Source organism: Sphaerodactylus townsendi, linkage group LG14, assembly GCF_021028975.2.
Source record: "Sphaerodactylus townsendi isolate TG3544 linkage group LG14, MPM_Stown_v2.3, whole genome shotgun sequence".
Lineage (NCBI taxonomy): Eukaryota > Metazoa > Chordata > Lepidosauria > Squamata > Sphaerodactylidae > Sphaerodactylus > Sphaerodactylus townsendi.
Window position 1 is genome coordinate 16,690,605 of NC_059438.1, and position 17,004 is coordinate 16,707,608.

General features: G+C 44.6%; 2 protein-coding genes across 9 annotated transcripts in view; one reads left to right on the forward strand and one right to left on the reverse strand.

The window, feature by feature from the left end:
- PHKB (phosphorylase kinase regulatory subunit beta) overlaps positions 1 to 7,750 on the reverse strand; it is a 141,253-nt gene extending 133,503 nt beyond the window's left edge. For 3 of the 8 annotated variants that reach the window (XM_048516169.1, XM_048516164.1, XM_048516165.1), the window contains exons 1-2: positions 7,624 to 7,747; positions 530 to 624 (exon numbers count right to left, since the gene is read on the reverse strand). In XM_048516169.1, coding sequence (XP_048372126.1) covers positions 530 to 584 — 55 coding nt within the window. In that variant the 5' untranslated portion in view covers positions 585 to 624; positions 7,624 to 7,747. Of the gene's footprint in view, positions 1 to 529; positions 637 to 7,623 lie in introns of all 8 variants that reach the window. The other 5 variants (XM_048516170.1, XM_048516167.1, XM_048516168.1 and 2 more) reach the window with 3 other exon arrangements.
- A 31-nt stretch (positions 7,751 to 7,781) lies between these two features.
- Positions 7,782 to 17,004, forward strand: part of ITFG1 (integrin alpha FG-GAP repeat containing 1) — a 113,182-nt gene continuing 103,959 nt past the window's right edge. Inside the window, exons 1-5 of the mRNA XM_048516173.1 lie at positions 7,782 to 8,130; positions 10,010 to 10,082; positions 12,392 to 12,528; positions 13,920 to 13,977; positions 15,585 to 15,659. Coding sequence (XP_048372130.1) covers positions 7,845 to 8,130; positions 10,010 to 10,082; positions 12,392 to 12,528; positions 13,920 to 13,977; positions 15,585 to 15,659 — 629 coding nt within the window. The 5' untranslated portion in view covers positions 7,782 to 7,844. The remainder of the gene's footprint in view (positions 8,131 to 10,009; positions 10,083 to 12,391; positions 12,529 to 13,919; positions 13,978 to 15,584; positions 15,660 to 17,004) is intronic.

The following is a 17,004-nucleotide window of genomic DNA, read 5'->3' on the forward strand; positions in this document are numbered from 1 at the left end:
AAATGAGTTGTACACTCTGGTACACATGTAAAATCCAATTTTACAGTCTCAGTGTGACTCGGCAATTTCAGCTAATGAATAATTACATCACAAGGTTCACAGTAATTCCAGTGGCAGCCTACAATTACTTGACTAATTTGGCTTCTCTGTGCTGGACCCTTTGAACAGCTCCAAAACCACTCCTGGAGAAGCCCATAAACATGCAACAAGAATGACCGATACGTTTATTATTGTAGATTTTATATAGCATTTCATGACACTATGCATGAACACCACACTGGGGAAGAATGCTCAGAAGAGCCAAAGAGGATCAATCGAAGAGCCATACTTGGCTTCCGAGCAGCTGAGTGTAGCTATAGATTCCAAAGTTTATTCCACAGAGAGCTCAAATTCTTATGACACCAGCAAACGCACAGAGCATCACAGTCTTCTTTACACCAATAATGTACTGATAATCAATGTCACTTTTTACGGACCAGCACAAAACAACATTAAAACAAAGTGATCCACAAAAGGTGGGCAGACTTACCAAACCACGAGAAAGCATGAGCAGAGGCGCCCGTGTCGGCATCCAAACTGGCCATTTCAAGCTGCCGCAGTTAACCACACGCGTCTCAGGCTAAACTATAGCAATGTTTGAAAACGGTTAGTGAGGGTTAGAGGCAATTAGTTTTAAATTAAGCAAAAGCAATGTTAGCAGGGTTATCAATGGGATGCAGCGTGCAATGAAGGGGACAATTGGATTTGTTGTATTTTGTTTTCCTTTGGTGGTCCAAAACTTCCTTTTCCATAACTTCCAATATAACTTCCGAATAAAACTTACCAGCGGAAGTCCTGTGACCTATGTTTGCAAAAGGTACATACACTGTTCTACAACGGTAACTTTATTAGGCCTTCATGTTTCTTACACAGCGACTACAACTCGTGAAATGTGTGCCTGGGTGTGTTTATGAGTGAGGCGCTGTCAAGTCACTTCTGATTCAAGGTGACCCTATCAATTGATGCCCTCCAAAACACAGGTGTCAAACTCGCACCCCTCCAGATGTTATGGACTACAGTTCATGCTGGCAGGGGATGATGGGAACTGTAGTCCATTACATCTAGAGGGCCGTGAGTTTGACCCCTATGCTTCAAAATGTCCTTTAGTTAACAGCCCTACACAAGTCCTGCAAACTGAGGACTGTGGTTTCCTTTATGGAGTCAATAGGTCACAGTAAAATCAGATCGACTCAAACAGCTGTAACAACGAGCTGTACATGAGTATCATCTATATTTTAAGCTGGTAATTCTATTTCTACTTCTTCAAGGTGGAAAATGTATAACAATTCATCATACATTTTGGAAGAAAATTATCCTAAAATCATCAGGGAGATTTAATAAATCCAGTCACTTCCTCATTATCTAAGAAATTATTTAAGATTTGCTGTTTTCCCCCTTTTCTTAATAGCCCATTTGATCACTCCCCCTTATTTAATTATGGTCTAGATCTTACCTTTTCTTATATTTTCATTTAACTCAGCCAGCGCAAACATCTTTTGTCCCTAATCCCCTCTCCTTTTGTTTCAAGCTCCTGCTTAGGTTTTGAGTCTCTGAGCAGACCAATTACGCACAAAAAAGGATGAATTCAAATATTTGTAGTTCTCTTGAACACTGTAATTTCAGCGTTCCTTGATGTAACTGACGGTTTAAGAATCTAGGGTAACGCTGCTCTACATTGCTACATTTCCATTTCTCTTTTTTAAAAAAGAGCTCTGCACAATTCAAAAGCTTATCTATCCTTACTCCAGCAGAAAAAAAACCTGAAAGAAGATGACTTTGTCTAGTTTGTAACTTTGAATTTAAGGCAAGGAAACTGTGAGAAGCAGCACATACAATCAGTACCCCAGATACTGGCTTGGAATTGTTTTGTGTGGATAAAAGGAAATAATTTGGCACCAACTATACAAGGTCTCCAATAAAGCCATTGCTTGTAGCAACTCAATTGTCAGACATTGTGGGTTGGATCCAACGGTTCTGTTCCGATAAAAATGGGAACCTTCCCGTGGCAGCCCCAACCTAGCTGCAATTAACAAGCCTCAGCATTTCCATAATGTGGAGCACGGCCAGCACAGCCCAAACCAGGCTGCAACCAGGGCGGAGAACCGAAAGCCCTGAGGGGTCAATCTTAACTCAGTAGGGCTCAACAGGCAATCCGCCAACCACTAAAAGTCTGGAATAGGTAGCCCCAAGGGGGGGGGGAGCCCTTTTGGGATGGATAAAAGAAACACAGGGGAGGAGGCCACAGGGTAAGGAGAGAGTTGTAAACTGCTTGCCATTAAAGTCTGCCTGCTAGAAACTGCTAACCTCAGCGTGAACTGCAAAAATTTTAACAGAAAGTACTTCAAAGGTACAGGGGCCAGAGTAAAAATGTCTAGGCAGCCAGGAGTTTCACAGCCCTGGTTGTGAGTGCTTTCACTGATATTTATATAATACTGGCATGATTTCTCTCAAAATGTGCAACAGTATTCCATACATGGTAGACATTGAGTACTTGAACGGCTGCATCTGTGTCATATCTGCTGCAAGATTAAAATGGACAATTTAAACAACGTTTGGGGGTTGCATCACTGGTTAGCTGTAATCAATTTATATCTAGTTGGCAAAGCTTTTTTTTTTAATTAGCATGCATTATACCACAGAGAATTTGATTAGAGTATATATTGTATAAAACGTGTTTATTTGTATACGAAGGCGTATTTATTGCAATATGCCGGCTTTTCAATAAAAGCAGTAACCGAGCATATTGATTTCCAGAAATCAAATACAAAATGGAAGAAAACCATTATTGCTTACTCTTGCTTTAATTTTGACCTTTCTATTATTTGAAGTGCACCACTGTAACCCGATGGCCTGAAATGCTTTGCTGGAAGAGCTCTAATGGAAATGAGACAAAACTTACAGGGCAAACCTATGCAGAGTTACTCCAGTCTACCACTGAAATGAATAGGGTTAGATTGGAGCAACTCTTTTCCTTTGGGAGTCCAAAACTTCATTTTCCATTTTCCGTCTTCTTTTGGGGAGTGGAATTCAAAGAGACACAAAATTTAACTAACTCAATTAATTTGCAGTGAAGTCACCGATAACAGCAGAAAGCAAACTTGAACCACCAAGCCAAATTGCTGTAATAACTGGCCAGTGGTGGTCATTAGGACCTTCATTACATGGCAACAGGCATGAGCGATGGAAGCAGAAAACTATCTCCCTCTCCTCTGAGGAACAACAAATAGGCGCTACATCTGTAGTGTATTTCAACAAAGGCTTCTTAGCTTCTCCAGCAGCGGTCCCCAATATGGTGCCAGTGGGGACCACGGTGCTCGTCGATACCTTTCTTGGTTCCCCCAAGTGTTTTTAGATCACAAGTGAGGGTCTTCAGCAATTGGGCTTCTGATTGGCTGATTAAAATAACATTGTTTCAGTGGCAGCTGCTGCCAAAATGTCTCTTATTCTACCTCACCCCATTTTCCCAGCATATTTTTAATTACCCCTCTTTATTCTTGCACTTGGGCTTGTTCCATCTAAGTGGCTCTGCCTCCTGGGGCTTTCCCTTTAGTGGTTGGCTCACGTGGCTGCCACTTTGTGGTGGCACCCAGTACCTCGAGTCCATATCCCAAAGGTGCCCACAGGTTCAAAATGGCTGGAGACCTCTGGTCTACAGCAATAAACATGACACAGCTTAACACATGCAGAGGATTACGCAAGCTACTGAAGCGCCTTCATCATGTCTCTGAAGACGTTTATTAGTGATATTTATAGCTCAGCCAGGAGGGCACATGTACACAGACAACGGCAGAGTTTGCATCTTTGGTGTCAGCCAGAGCTACTGCCGCCTCTCTGAGTGATTTGTGAAGTTGCCAGATGGATTAAGCGGGGCAAAAATAGCTGCAGGCCAAGGAAGGGAAAGGGCAGTCCCTGGACCAAGGAAACAGAGCAGAAGAAAGAAGAGTCTACAGTGGGGAAAGGAGAAAGGAAGAGGGGGTTCAGAGGACGCAGAGGTCAAGTCACGAAGGGCAGGAAAGTGAGAAAAAAACAGATTTTGGAAGACTAAGAAAGAAAAATATGGGAGTGAAGACTGAAAAGAAGTGTAAGAAGGGCTTTTTCCCCCCTTAAAGGAAAGGTGGAGTCAATGGTACATGTCTGAATTGGAGAATTTAACTGCTGTGCTAGAACAGGCTAAAGGTCGATCTTGCCCAGCGTGTCTCTAATGACAGCCTACTGAATTAGGAAATCTCTCCAGCAGGGTGAGATGAAAGAGCCAACCTTTGTTGCCTCTGAACAATGTACAAAACGGGAGACTCCATTTCTAACTGCCGCAGCCAGGGAAAAAGTAAGGTGGGGGGGGGGGATCTCCTGAGGACATTTGAGTAGGCCAGTCCAGCAATATGAACGTGCACACGAGGAGGAGGACTACTTTGACAGTGATTGACTCACAGACTACTGGGTAAGATGCAAACCCAAGAAGCTGCCTTACACCGGGTCAGGTCATTAGTCTATCAAGGTCTGTATTGTTCACTTGAACTTACAGAAGCTCTCCGAGTGGTCAGTTTTATTTTTTTTTCACATTGCCTATTATCTGATCCTTTTAGGTGGAGATGATGTGGTTTGAACCTGGAGCAGATGCTCTACCATGGAGCCACGGGCCCACCCACAGGTGGTGGCTCAGTGACAGACCACAGGCAGGCCGCAGTTCAGTCCTTGGCAATTCCGGTTCTGCCTGAACATCAGGAAGCATCCCTGACTATCAGAATAGGCAATCCTGAAAACAGCTTGATTCAGTAGCAGACAGTTTCAAATGCAGGGAACATCTCCTGCTTTAGGAAACCAGAGAGGATCAATATAGTACAGATAGCTCTGGAGAAATACAGGCAGCCACGATGACCAAACTGAACTTTCATGCTCGTGGAAAGTACATCACAGAACACCAGTGATCTGGGACAGGGCAAAAACAGGTATCGACTACTGCCTTCATGTTGGCCTATTGACTGGCCACGGGGGAATGCTGGACTAGACGGACCTTTGGTTTCTAGGAAAGCTTGCATAAGCAGGTTTGAACAAGGATCTGAGTTGTTCTCACTCACTACAGGTGCTAATATCTCACCATAATCCACCCTTGACACTGGTTCATGAGTTCAGTTGTGTCTCTACATAGTCACTTTATTTAATTGGATCTGCCAATCACATTTCACCCAGCACTTTCTTCAATTAGATCTGCCTACCTTTACACACACCCCTTTGGGGGCTTGATTACTGTACTGACTGAATCTTGCTTTAAACTGGCCTTTCTCTACAACAACTCCCATCTTTTTGTCGTCCATACTGTTCTGTATAAATATGTCTGCTTAAGGGATACATGCATCATGCACCTGAGTCACGTGACATGCATCTGACGAACTGTAGTCCAACAAGCTAATGCAGGAATAAGACGGTAGTATCTACAGTAATACTGGACTCCTGTATTACCCATCTGGAATTATCATTCACTGTTTACTTGGGCAATCCGAGACACACAACTTTTGCGCATTTGTTTTTACTGTACATTGGTCTGAAATGCTTGTTTTTAGCCTGCATGTTTATTTTTATCTTGCTACTGGACTTAAGTTTCTGTGCTCTCACAGTGTGTGGTTGCAGTGTTAGCCACCCTGAGTCTAAGGAAACGAGAGAGGACATAAACATTTCATATAGATGTTTACATTCTACATCTATTGTTTTCAATGGATTTAGATCAGGATTCTACTGCTTTTTAGTTCACTTTTCCTCTGAAGAACTTATAGTGGTACACATAAATTGCTTACAGTGGTACACATAAATACACAATTTTTGCCTTAAAACAAGCCCTGGGGGTAGGTTAGGTTGAGAATGACTGACCGAATAAGTGTTATGGAAAGTGCGGATATGAAGTTAGGGTCCTGATTTCCTTTATGTTGATAGCACCTTTTCCTACATGCAAGTCTGTCTGTCTGTCTGTCTGTCTGTCTGTCTCTTTCTTTCTTTCTTTCTTTCTTTCTTTCTTTCTTTCTTTCTTTCTTTCTTTCTTTCTTTCTTTCTGGTAGCAGTAGTCACTGAGTACTGAATACCAGCCCCTGGGGAGGGGGATCTCTCAAGGTCTGCAGACTGCAATGGTAGAAATCAAATTAGTTTCACCTTATATATAGAAGAAAATAAGCATTTGGATTTATACCCTGCTTTTCTCAACTGTAAAAATGCTTACAAACTCCTTTATCACCTTCTCTCTGCAACAGACACCTTGTGAGGCAAAAGGGACTGAGAGAGATCTGAGAGAACTGTGACCGACCCAAAGTCACCCAGCAGGCTTTGTGTGGAGGAGTGGGGAAAACAAATCCAGTTCACCAGATAAGAGTCTGTTACTCATGTGGAGGAGTGGGGAATCAAACCCGGTTCTCCAGATTAGAGTCCACCTTATCTTAACCACTACACCATGCTGTATTTGAGTTCTGTAGCACCTGAGAGACTAACAAAATGTTCAGAATATGAGCTTTTGAGCATCAAAGCTCTCTGAGTATCCAACAAAATGAGATTCAACTCTCAAAAACTCATCCCCCCAAAATCTTGTTGGTCTCTAAGGAACTATTGGAGTCGATCGAGCATTTCCACTACAAACCAATTTAGCCACCTCCTTATAGTATATCATTATTTTTACCCTACCTTAGTGACCATACATAACTAGTAGTGCATTTTAACAAGGAAAGTTCTGCCTTCAAGTGTCTCTACCTAGCAAATGAACATTGTAGGGGGGTGGGATATTATTTTTAACTTATGTAAGTCACCTAAAGGGTAGTATGGGGCAGGATATAAATTCTCACAGGCCTCTTCATTATTTATGAATTTTTACCCTGCTTTATGCAAGGGTGACCATACATAACTAATAGTGGGTTATAACCAAGAAAGCTCTGCCTGGAAGCGTCTCTACCTTTCAAATGCACACTTCATGCATTGCAGGGGGGTATTATTTTTAACTTACGTAAGCCGCCGAAAGTGTTGCATGAGGCGGGATATAAATACTCACAGGCCCCTTCTGCACATGCAGAATCATGCACTTCCCATCCACTTTCACAACTGTTTGCAAGTGGATTTGGCTGTTCCACACAGCTGCAAAGTGCACCAAAAGTGGACCGAAAGTGCATGATCCCGCATGTGGGGGCCAGAAATAAGTGTGGCGAAGGAGGGGCTTCACCCAAGACTGATCTGGCTGGAGCGACCTTTCCAAGAAACTCCTGAAGGGGAAGTAGGGACCATGGACAGCTGCCAGGGGGAGAAGAATAGCCTGAGAAATTGACAAGAAAGAGCTCAAGAGAGGAAAAGTCGGGAAGGAGTGGTGGGGGGAGAGGAGATGGGGGAGGGGTGGGGGAGAGGAGATGGGGAGGGGAGGGGTGGAAGGAGAGGAGAGGAGATGGGGGAGGGGGAGAGGAGATGGGGAGGGGTGGGGGAAATAAGATGGGGGAGGGGAGGAGAGGGGAGATGGGGGAGGGGAGATGGGGGAGGGGAGGGGGGCGATCCCCGCTCGGCAGCCTCAGGCAAGCGAAGCTCCCCCTCCCCGAGCCCCAGCCCAAGAGGAGGAGGCGGTCAGACCTGAGCGCTTGGAGCGGGCCCTCAGCTCCAGCATTTTCCAGCCCACGTCGGCCAGAGAGGACGCCATGGCGGCCCAGGAGGCGACAACAGCGGCTGCAAAACCGTCCACTCCGCCCCCCCCTCCTCTCCTCCCCGCCCCGCCGCCGGACGGTTGACGTCGCAAAACGCCGCGGCGCCGTAAAGCGAACCCGGAAGTCGCGCCTGGGTTCTGACAGGGCTCCATGGTGACGGGCGGGGGTCCTCGTCCTGGGCCTGCGAGGGATGGTCGCCGGGGCAGCCGACCGGGGGGTTGTGGCTGGGGCCGCCGCGGCGCCATGGGGCCTTGCGGGGCCGGATCCCGTGTCCGCCTCGTCTTCTTCCTGGTGCTGGGAGTGGCGCTGGTGAGGCCGGGCTGGGCCCTGCAGGATGTCACCGCCCAGCTGTTCGGGGACCAGGCCCGCGGGACGGTGGCCGCCTTCGGGGACTTCAACTCCGACAAGCAGACGGACATCTTCGTGCTGAGGGGAGGTGAGAGGCGCTGGGAGGGGCTGGGGGCTGGGTTCGAGTCCTCCATCGTCGCTGGGCGGTAGGGATGCCAGTTGGGACCTGGAATTGCAGCTCATCTCCGGACTACACAGACCAGTTCCCCTGGAGAAAAGGACTGATCTGGAAAGTGGACTCGATTATACTATACCCAACTGAGGTTCCTCTCCAAGCCCTGCCTCCCCAGGTCTCCACCCCCAAATCACCAGGAATTTCCCCAACTGGAGTTGGCAATCCCAGGTCCTGGGGTGGTCAGTCTCAGCATCTACCTTGCACTGTTATCAGCAGGGGGCTGTTGACCTCTCTGTATGAAAAGAAGCACTGAAAGGAACATAGAGGAAAAGGAAGGGTAGCAGAAGACCTGTCTGTTCCTTGGATGGCTTGATCCTCAGTGGTGCTGTCTGGGGTCAAAATTCAGGGTCCTATGTCAAAAGTTTTAGTAGGGGGACCCTCCCCCCCCCCACCCACACACACAGAGAACTAGGAATGCCATCCTCCCAGTGAAACCAGAAGATCTCCTGGAATTACAGCCCATGTCCAGACTACAGAGATCTGATCTCCTGGAGAAAGCGGTGGCTTCGGAGGGTGTGGTCTCCATGGCATTGCACCCCACTAAAGTCATTAGCCACAAACCCATTCCTAAACACTGGCCACTTTAAGAACACCTGGGAAGGTTTTAGTTTAAGAGACACCTGTTACCCCAAAATAGAAGGCTGAGTGGATCCTCTCAATAGTTAAAAAGGGCTTGTCACAGTTTTCTTCTGAATACAAATATCTGTGATTTTACTGTTAGTGTGTCTCTTCATCTATTGTCTCCATAAATATTTATTTAGTAAACCTACTGGCGGAATGTTTGAGTTACCTTATATACTCGTGTATAAGTCGACCCGCATATAAGTCGAGGCACCTAATTTTACCACAAAAAACTGGGAAAACTTATTGACTCGTGTATAAGTCAAGGGTGGGAAATGCAGCATCAATTGAGGCATCAGTAGGTTAAATGTTTTTGAATATTTATTTCAAAGAAAAACAGTAAACTGGCTCTGTAAGTGGAAAAGAGGGTCAACAAGAACAATATGGTATCAACATTAACTTTAAAAGTACAAAAACCTTAGCTCAACCAGCAACCAAGCTAAAACACAAGAGTTAAAATCCTTCAAAACTGGATTCCTCATCATCATCTGTATGTCCAAATGTAACCCAACTTAGATTTTAAGAGGGATAATATCAGAAATGAAAAATCTACTATTAGCTTCCATTGTAAACAATGGGGGATGGGGCATCCCCTTTGGGGGTCAATAACTTTTGATCCCCTGACCCAAACTTCACCAAACCTGGTTGGTATCATAAAGAGACTCTCCTGATGAGACCAGCCAGGTTTGGTGAAGTTTGGTTCAGATGGTCCAAAGTTATGGACCCTCAAAAGGGTAGCCCCATCTACTAATAGCTCCCATTGAAAACAATGGGGAATGGGGGCACCTCCTTTGGGGGCCCATAACTCTGGACCCCCTGAACCAAACTTTACCAAACTTGGCTGGTATCATCAGGAGAGCCTTCTGAGGGTACCCTGAAATTTTGGTGCCTCTAGCATAAAAACTGTGCCCCCTGCCGGCCGGCAAAATAAAAACACAATTTTTTTTTAATGACCTGCATATAAGTCGAGGGGAGCTTTTTCAGCATTAAAAATGTGCTGAAAAATTCGACTTATACATGAGTATATACGGTACAGTGTGCTCTGCGGTTCCTAAGCAAACAAACTTAGGTGGAAAACTTTTCCCTGAGTTCATGAACCCGCTGTAGTTTGCAGTAATTGCGGATCAAAACACTTTACTAGTCTAAAGCCACATGTTTCTTTGCTTTGCAGGCAGTGAATTAATTATCTTCTTGGCAGACCAGAAAGAACCCTATTTTAAACCCAAAGTCAGTCTCAAATTGAAGTAAGTATGTGTAGCAAGTTGGGTCTCACTTTCATTCCATGCAAGAAAGCATAAGTCTCATTGTTCTTCTAGTTGTTTGTTTCAACTGCTTGGTTGCCGGGTTTATTTTGCCATGGACATGTGAAGTCTGGGGTTGGGTTAGGGAAAATCAGGAAAGCCTCCAGAACGATGGCCTTCATAGTTGATGGCTTGCAGGTTAGAGGAGACACAATGTTTAATTTCTTTACCATTTTGGCGGTTCTGTGTGGTAGGTTCTGTGGCTCAGTGGAAGAGCTTTTGCTTTTTATGCCGAAGGTCTCAGATTCGATCCCTGTTATCTCTTGGGGGGGAAAGGGTGAGGCAGGATGTGAAAGAACTCTGCCTGAACCCTTTCTGCTGCCAGTCAGAATAGACAATATTGACCTGGGTGATCTAACTGGCTGCCCCCCCCCCTTTTCTCCTTGCTCTTCTTTCCTTATGTTTTGTTCTTGGTTTTATATTGGTAATATTGCTTCACTCTCCCTCTGGTTTGATTATTGTGAATAATTAAGGCATTGGGACATTACCTTGCAATTGTGGATGTTAGTGTTGCGGTTTTATTGTTAGAAGCCACCCAGAGCCAGCTCTGCAAGGAAGGGTGGCCTGTAAGACTAATGAATAAATAGTCTGAATCAGTATAGGGCAGCTTCATGTCTCTTGTTTTTACTATTATGGAGTCGTGTTTTGCTATTGTTTCTTTGCTGATGCAGTAAAAGCAGAGTACAGTGCTAACATTGGCGTTTGTTGGCAATCAGTGAGCATTTTATGGAGAGGAATACAGTCATCCCTTCCACATCATGGCGGTTTGGAGCATTATGCCCCCCTCCCAATCTGGAAAACCTGCTCCCTGATTTGCCCATCAGTTGAGGAAGGGGACAGGGGGTGCCTGGCTCAGTGGCATTACTCTACGGTTGCCAGCAGCCGCAGGGTAATGGGAATCCTCTCTGACGGCTGGCACATCGGAGTCCAGAGCAGCTATGCCTGCTTCGGAGTCTCCTTACAGGAGAGAAAGGGGGGATATACACTCAAACTCTTCTTGTTGCAGGGGGTTGGACTTGATGGCCCTTGGGGTCTCTTCCAACTCTATGATTCTATTCTTCTTCTTCTTCCAAGTGGTGATGTTGGCACTGCTGGTCTAGGTTTGCTTCTTACAACTTGCTACAGCCCATGTTTCTGTGAATGACAGTGTTTTTCTAGCTGGGTTATGGCTTTCATACTCTCCATTCTCTTTTTTTTTTAAAAAATCCACTATTTAATGAAACAGTCTTGATGATAATTAGCTCTAAGTTTGTATCAGATCCTCAGTAGCTGAATTGTAGAGGTAGGTATTGTTGGGCTGATGTATGTAGATTGTTTCTGTCCTGCAGCTGTAAGGAACTTCAAGACATTCTTCACAGGGGACGCAGGCAACCATTTGCTTCTCTTTTATGGCAAAGGCTATTTGCTAGAAGGAGTATGAGTACTTAATGTGTTGGAAGAGAGAGATAAAAGCCAAGTTGTTGAATTATTGATCTCAAGAAGAACAAAAGTAGAGCTAGGATTCGAAGCACCTATCGGCGGAGATTTACAATGGTGTTTCAGATTACAAATACATGATAGCTATGAGTTACTAAAAGCCAACTTCAGAAAGTAAATTTGACATTTCCAATGAAGGGAGAGCAAAGGAGATGATTTAGGGCTCAAGTTTAATCTTCCATTCTGTTGCAGATGTGACCCTTGGTTAGTTGCTTTTAGGTATGTTTTCAGGAGATTTTATCTGTTATGATGATGTTTTTATTGTAAGGTTGGTTACATTTTTAGATTGTGTAACCCACCTTGGGATGTATTTGAAGGGCGGGATAGAAATCTGCTAAATGAGTAAATAATAAGAGTATTAACAAATTCAAATAAATTAGAAACTAAAGTCTGCCCAAAGTAACAGTAAAGAGTTAACTGATTTTCTGGGTTCTATGGCCATGGTCTGGTACTTTTTGCTCCAAATGTTTTGCCTGCGTCAGTGACTGGAATCTCCAGAAGGATGTCTTGGGGAGACATGTTTCTCTCCATGATACAGAAACACATCTCACCATACCTCCGAAGATGCCAGCCATAGATGCAGGCAAAACGTCAGGAACAAAAACTAGCAGACCATGACCACTTATTCCAGAAAACCCCCAATATCCAGTCTATTCTGGCTTCGAAAGGCTTTGGCAATACTCTGAAGAGTGGCTCCCTTCCCGCAGTTTTGTTCACCGTGATTGAGGATGTTGCTCCAGTGACCCTAAAATTTTTCCTTTTCCCTTGAATTTCAGGAGCGTGATAACCAGCGTGGTGCCTGGTGATTATAATGGTGATTCACAAATGGATGTCCTCCTGACAACTCGTCCACAGAATCAAACCAGCGCTGCCCTATCAGTATTTATTTACTGGGGGAATAATCAAAACTTGGGTAAGCAGTGCTGACGTTCAAAATATTAAAATAATTCCTTTCAATCTGAACAGTTGGCTAGAAGAAGAAGAGGAGTTTGGATTTATACACACACACACCCCGCCCCCGGTTCTCTCCTGTAAGGAAACTTAAGGCAGCTTACAAGCTCCTTTCCCTTCCTCTCCCCACAACAGACACCTTGTGATGTAGGTGGGGCTGAGAGAGCGCCGATGAACTGTGACTAGCCCAAGGTTACCCAGCAGGAATGTAGGAGTGCGGAAACACATCTGGTTCACCAGACAAGCCTCTGCCATCCAGGTGGAGGAGTGGGGAATCAAACCCAGTTCTCCAGATTAGAATCCACCCGCTCTTACCACTACACCACACTGGCTAGCAGGAGGAGCAACCAGATTGGTGGAACACTCAGTCAGCTGACACCCGGGCCCTGCAGGATCTTAAACACTTACACAGGGCTTGTAAGACCGAGATGTTCCTCTGGGCTTTTGGCTGAGACCGCTCGTCTATTTCTATGCTATCTGCCGGCTCCTGACACTTGTCCACCAATGCGCTAATATCATTCTGCGCTGTCCCTCCTATCATCAGGGAAGGAACCCTGCCACCCTCAGACAGTTCCTTGAATGAGAACTGCATTGGGGCGTGAGGGATGGTTTCCCATAGGTCGTGAGCTGTTTGCTATCTGGCTTTTATCATTTAGTCGTTTCAGGGTTTAAGTTATTTTATTCATGGAATGTTGTCAACATGTTGGTATGCCGGCTTGACCGGGAATGGGCGGGATATAAAATTAATCAATTAATAAGAAGAACCCACGCAACAATTCAGCATCACGTTTTCTCTCCCTTCACCCCATACGTGATTGACTCCAAGCTACTTCTGATCGGCATCTGTTCACCCATTTTAAAATTCTTGGTCAAACCTATCCATATATTGCAGCACTGAGATTGGGCAAATGAGCATTGAGCTGTAGCATTCTCAGTTCATGGATCGGCATTGTGCTCTCCAGTGAGTTTCCAGCTAGCATCTCTCTCTCAGTTTCATCTCTCACTGTCTCTCTGTGGTGTGGGAGTGAGTATGATGCTCGTCTCCTTTGTCAGGCTGCTGTGTATACTGATAGGTGCTTAGTAAAGAGCTGTATCAAGGACATGTTTCAGTCAAGAGTTCAGCCCACTTGATCACCCTGGCGGAAAAATCGCTTACACATTTTCATATTGTGGTGAATTTCGACCACCCACTCTTCAGGTTGTTTTAAAAAAAACTCACTTTATTTAAAAATGGTTCATGGGAGAAATGTGAATTATAGTGAGCTTTCAGTGGTAGCTAGTCAGGAAAAGGATGCTTGAAAAACCTAAACCTACGTCATAACTCAGGTGAATTTTTTTTAATTGTGTTTCCAGATGCCAATCGTAACTTTGCATTAGAGAAGACTTTTGATGATGAGCCACTAATCATGGAGTAAGTCTGTTTTATTATGGGAAGAGGGTTTAAATTGGACCAAAGTCTGTTTTATTATGGGAAGAGGGTTTAAATTGGACCGAAGCATAGCAAATGCAAACTCAGTATAACACAGTATAGTACAAATATAGACCCAAAGTCTATGACCCAAAGTCTATTCCTGGTCCCAAGGCGATCCGGCTGGCCTCTACAAGGGTGGTGGAACAGGCTCCCAGGTGAGATCAGGGCCCTGCGGGACCTGCAGATTTTCCACAGGGCCTGCAAAATGGACCTGTTCCGCCAGGCATTTGGCCAGCCAGGGTAACATCGACATCTCGACATATAACACACATCTGGCCTCCCGTGGATACCAGTAAGGGGAGGAGTGGGAGTTCTGAAGCCGTCTGTAATACAATATGGTTCTTAATTATTGGGTACTGATTGTTTTTAATTGATTTTAAATGTATTTATGACTGATGTTGGACACCGCCCTGAGCCCTCCGGGGGAGGCGGTATATAAAATTGATAAATCAATAAAATAAAAAAATTAACAAAGTGGTCATTTTCTCTCTCTCTTGCTCTTAAAGTTCTCTTTATACATATTTAAATTTTTAGGGTTTTTATTGCTTTAGAGAGGTTGGGGGAGGAGGGGGCAGCATAGCATTTGATCATTATTCAGTCTAATTACCGTATATACTCGTGTATAAGTCGACCCGCATATAAGTCGAGGCACCTAATTTTACCACAAAAAACTGGGAAAACTTATTGACTCGCGTATAAGTCGAGGGTGGGAAATGCAGCAGCTGCTGGTAAATTTCAAAAATAAAAATAGATGCCAATAAAATTACATCAATTGAGGCATCAGTAGGTTAAATGTTTTTGAATATTTATTTCAAAGAGGGTCAACAAGAACAATATGGTCTCAACAATAACTTTAAAAGTACAAAAACCTTAGCTCAACCAGCAACCAAGCTAAAACACAAGAGTTAAAATCCTCCAAAACTGGATTCTTCATCATCATCTGTATGTCCAAATGTAACCCAACTTAGATTTTAAGAGGGATATTATCAGAAATGGAAAATCTACTATTAGCTTCCATTGTAAACAATGGGGGATGGGGCATCCCCTTTGGGGGTCAATAACTTTTGATCCCCTGACCCAAACTTCACCAAACCTGGCTGGTATCATAAAGAGACTCTCCTGATGAGACCAGCCAGGTTTGGTGAAGTTTGGTTCAGATGGTCCAAAGTTATGGACCCTCAAAAGGGTAGCCCCATCTACTAATAGCTCCCATTGAAAACAATGGGGAATGGGGGCACCTCCTTTGGGGGTCCATAACTTTGAACACCCTGAACCAAACTTTACCAAACTTGGCTGGTATCATCAGAAGTGTCTTCTGAGGGTACCCTGAAATTTTGGTGCCACTAGCATAAAAACTGCATCCCCTGCTGGCCGGCAAAGTAAAAACACAGCAAAAAATTTAATGACCCGCATATAAGTCGAGGGGAGCTTTTTCAGCATTTAAAATGTGCTGAAAAATTTGACTTATACATGAGTATATACGGTATTACCTTGACTACTATTTAGTTGTGCCACTGGAAAAACTCTTCTCTTTCTTCTTGTTGCAGTTTCAATGGTGATTTAGTTCCTGATGTTTTTGGAGTACCGAGTGACTCTTTAGTACCAGAAATACTAATGGGCAGGTAATCCAAATTTGTTTGCAATTGTTTGGAAGCGTGTGCAGTTGTATCATAAGAACATGCTTTGCAGGGTTGATGCCCATAAATCTTCTTGCTACCAGATACAATTAAATTTACAGTAAACATGCGTTAGTGGAATTTGCATAGAAATAGAACAGTATGCATGCTGTAGCCACAATGTATGTATGATTTCTCCATTATCAACATACTAATATCTTGCTGCGTGTGATGACACAGTTCCCGGAAGAAACTGTAGAGAGGGGGAGGGACAAATTAACTGCCAGACTGGTCTGAATTTCAGACAGCAGGTTGAGGGGGAGACAAGACTTACCCTTCAGTACCCTGGACAGCAGTGTCTTCTGATGCTGACGATACGAACTGTCCTGGGAGGTCTGTACAATTTAAGGGGCAGAGTAAAAGATCCATTATAGTTGGAATTGGCTTCAAGACATTGTAATCGTTTTTCCAATTTTTACTGTGTAAACCTTCTCAAGGCCAATTTGTTAAAAGGCAGCGTATAAATATTGTAAATGAACTGGAGTATGGAGATAGTTGCAGAGGGCAGCTGTGTTAGTCTGCAGACTAGATTAAAATATCTCAGAAATGACTCGCTTCTGACCAGGGGTGTAACGCCCACGGGGACTTGGGGTATCACATGTCCCCGGGCACATGCCAGCTGATCACATGGAGGGCCCGGGGCCATGCTTACTGGCTCTGGGCGGTAGACCTGGGCATCGTTGTTGTCTCCCGGCGGTAGACCTGGGTGCCATTGCCAACCTGGTGCTCCTCTGTGAGATCGGCAGACAGCCTGATCTCTCTCTCCCAGCCTCCCTTACCTAGGGGAAATGGAGCCGGGGGGGGGGGGGGGGGGGCAGAAAACTGAAATTTTTGCCCCGAGCTCCATTTCCATAGATACGCCTCTGCTTCTGATGAATGGAGCTCTGACTCTTGGAAGCTCCTGCTCTTTTTAGTTTCTGAGGTGCTTCTGGACTCCAATCCAAGATTATGCAAGGGATGCACAGAAACAAATCTATTGAAGCTTTTCATCTGAACTGGGCCTTTCTTCTTTACTTCCTGCTCCGGTTATAGGCTTTTATGAGGCCTCGACTCTCATTGGCTCTTTCTTTTAAATATATTGGAGTGTGTGTTGACATGGAAATGTGGCTCAGCATTCATTTCCTGAACACATCCAGCTGTCTACAGCCTTTGACAGATGTTCCAGGTTTATATGCAATCAATGGCAGTGCTCATCACCTGAAAAGGAAATGGTTTGTTATGAAGTGTTTTGCGTTTCCCTCGGGCTTTTTAGCTTTTGTGTCAAGAGCATCGTCTTAGAACTGGAGAAGTC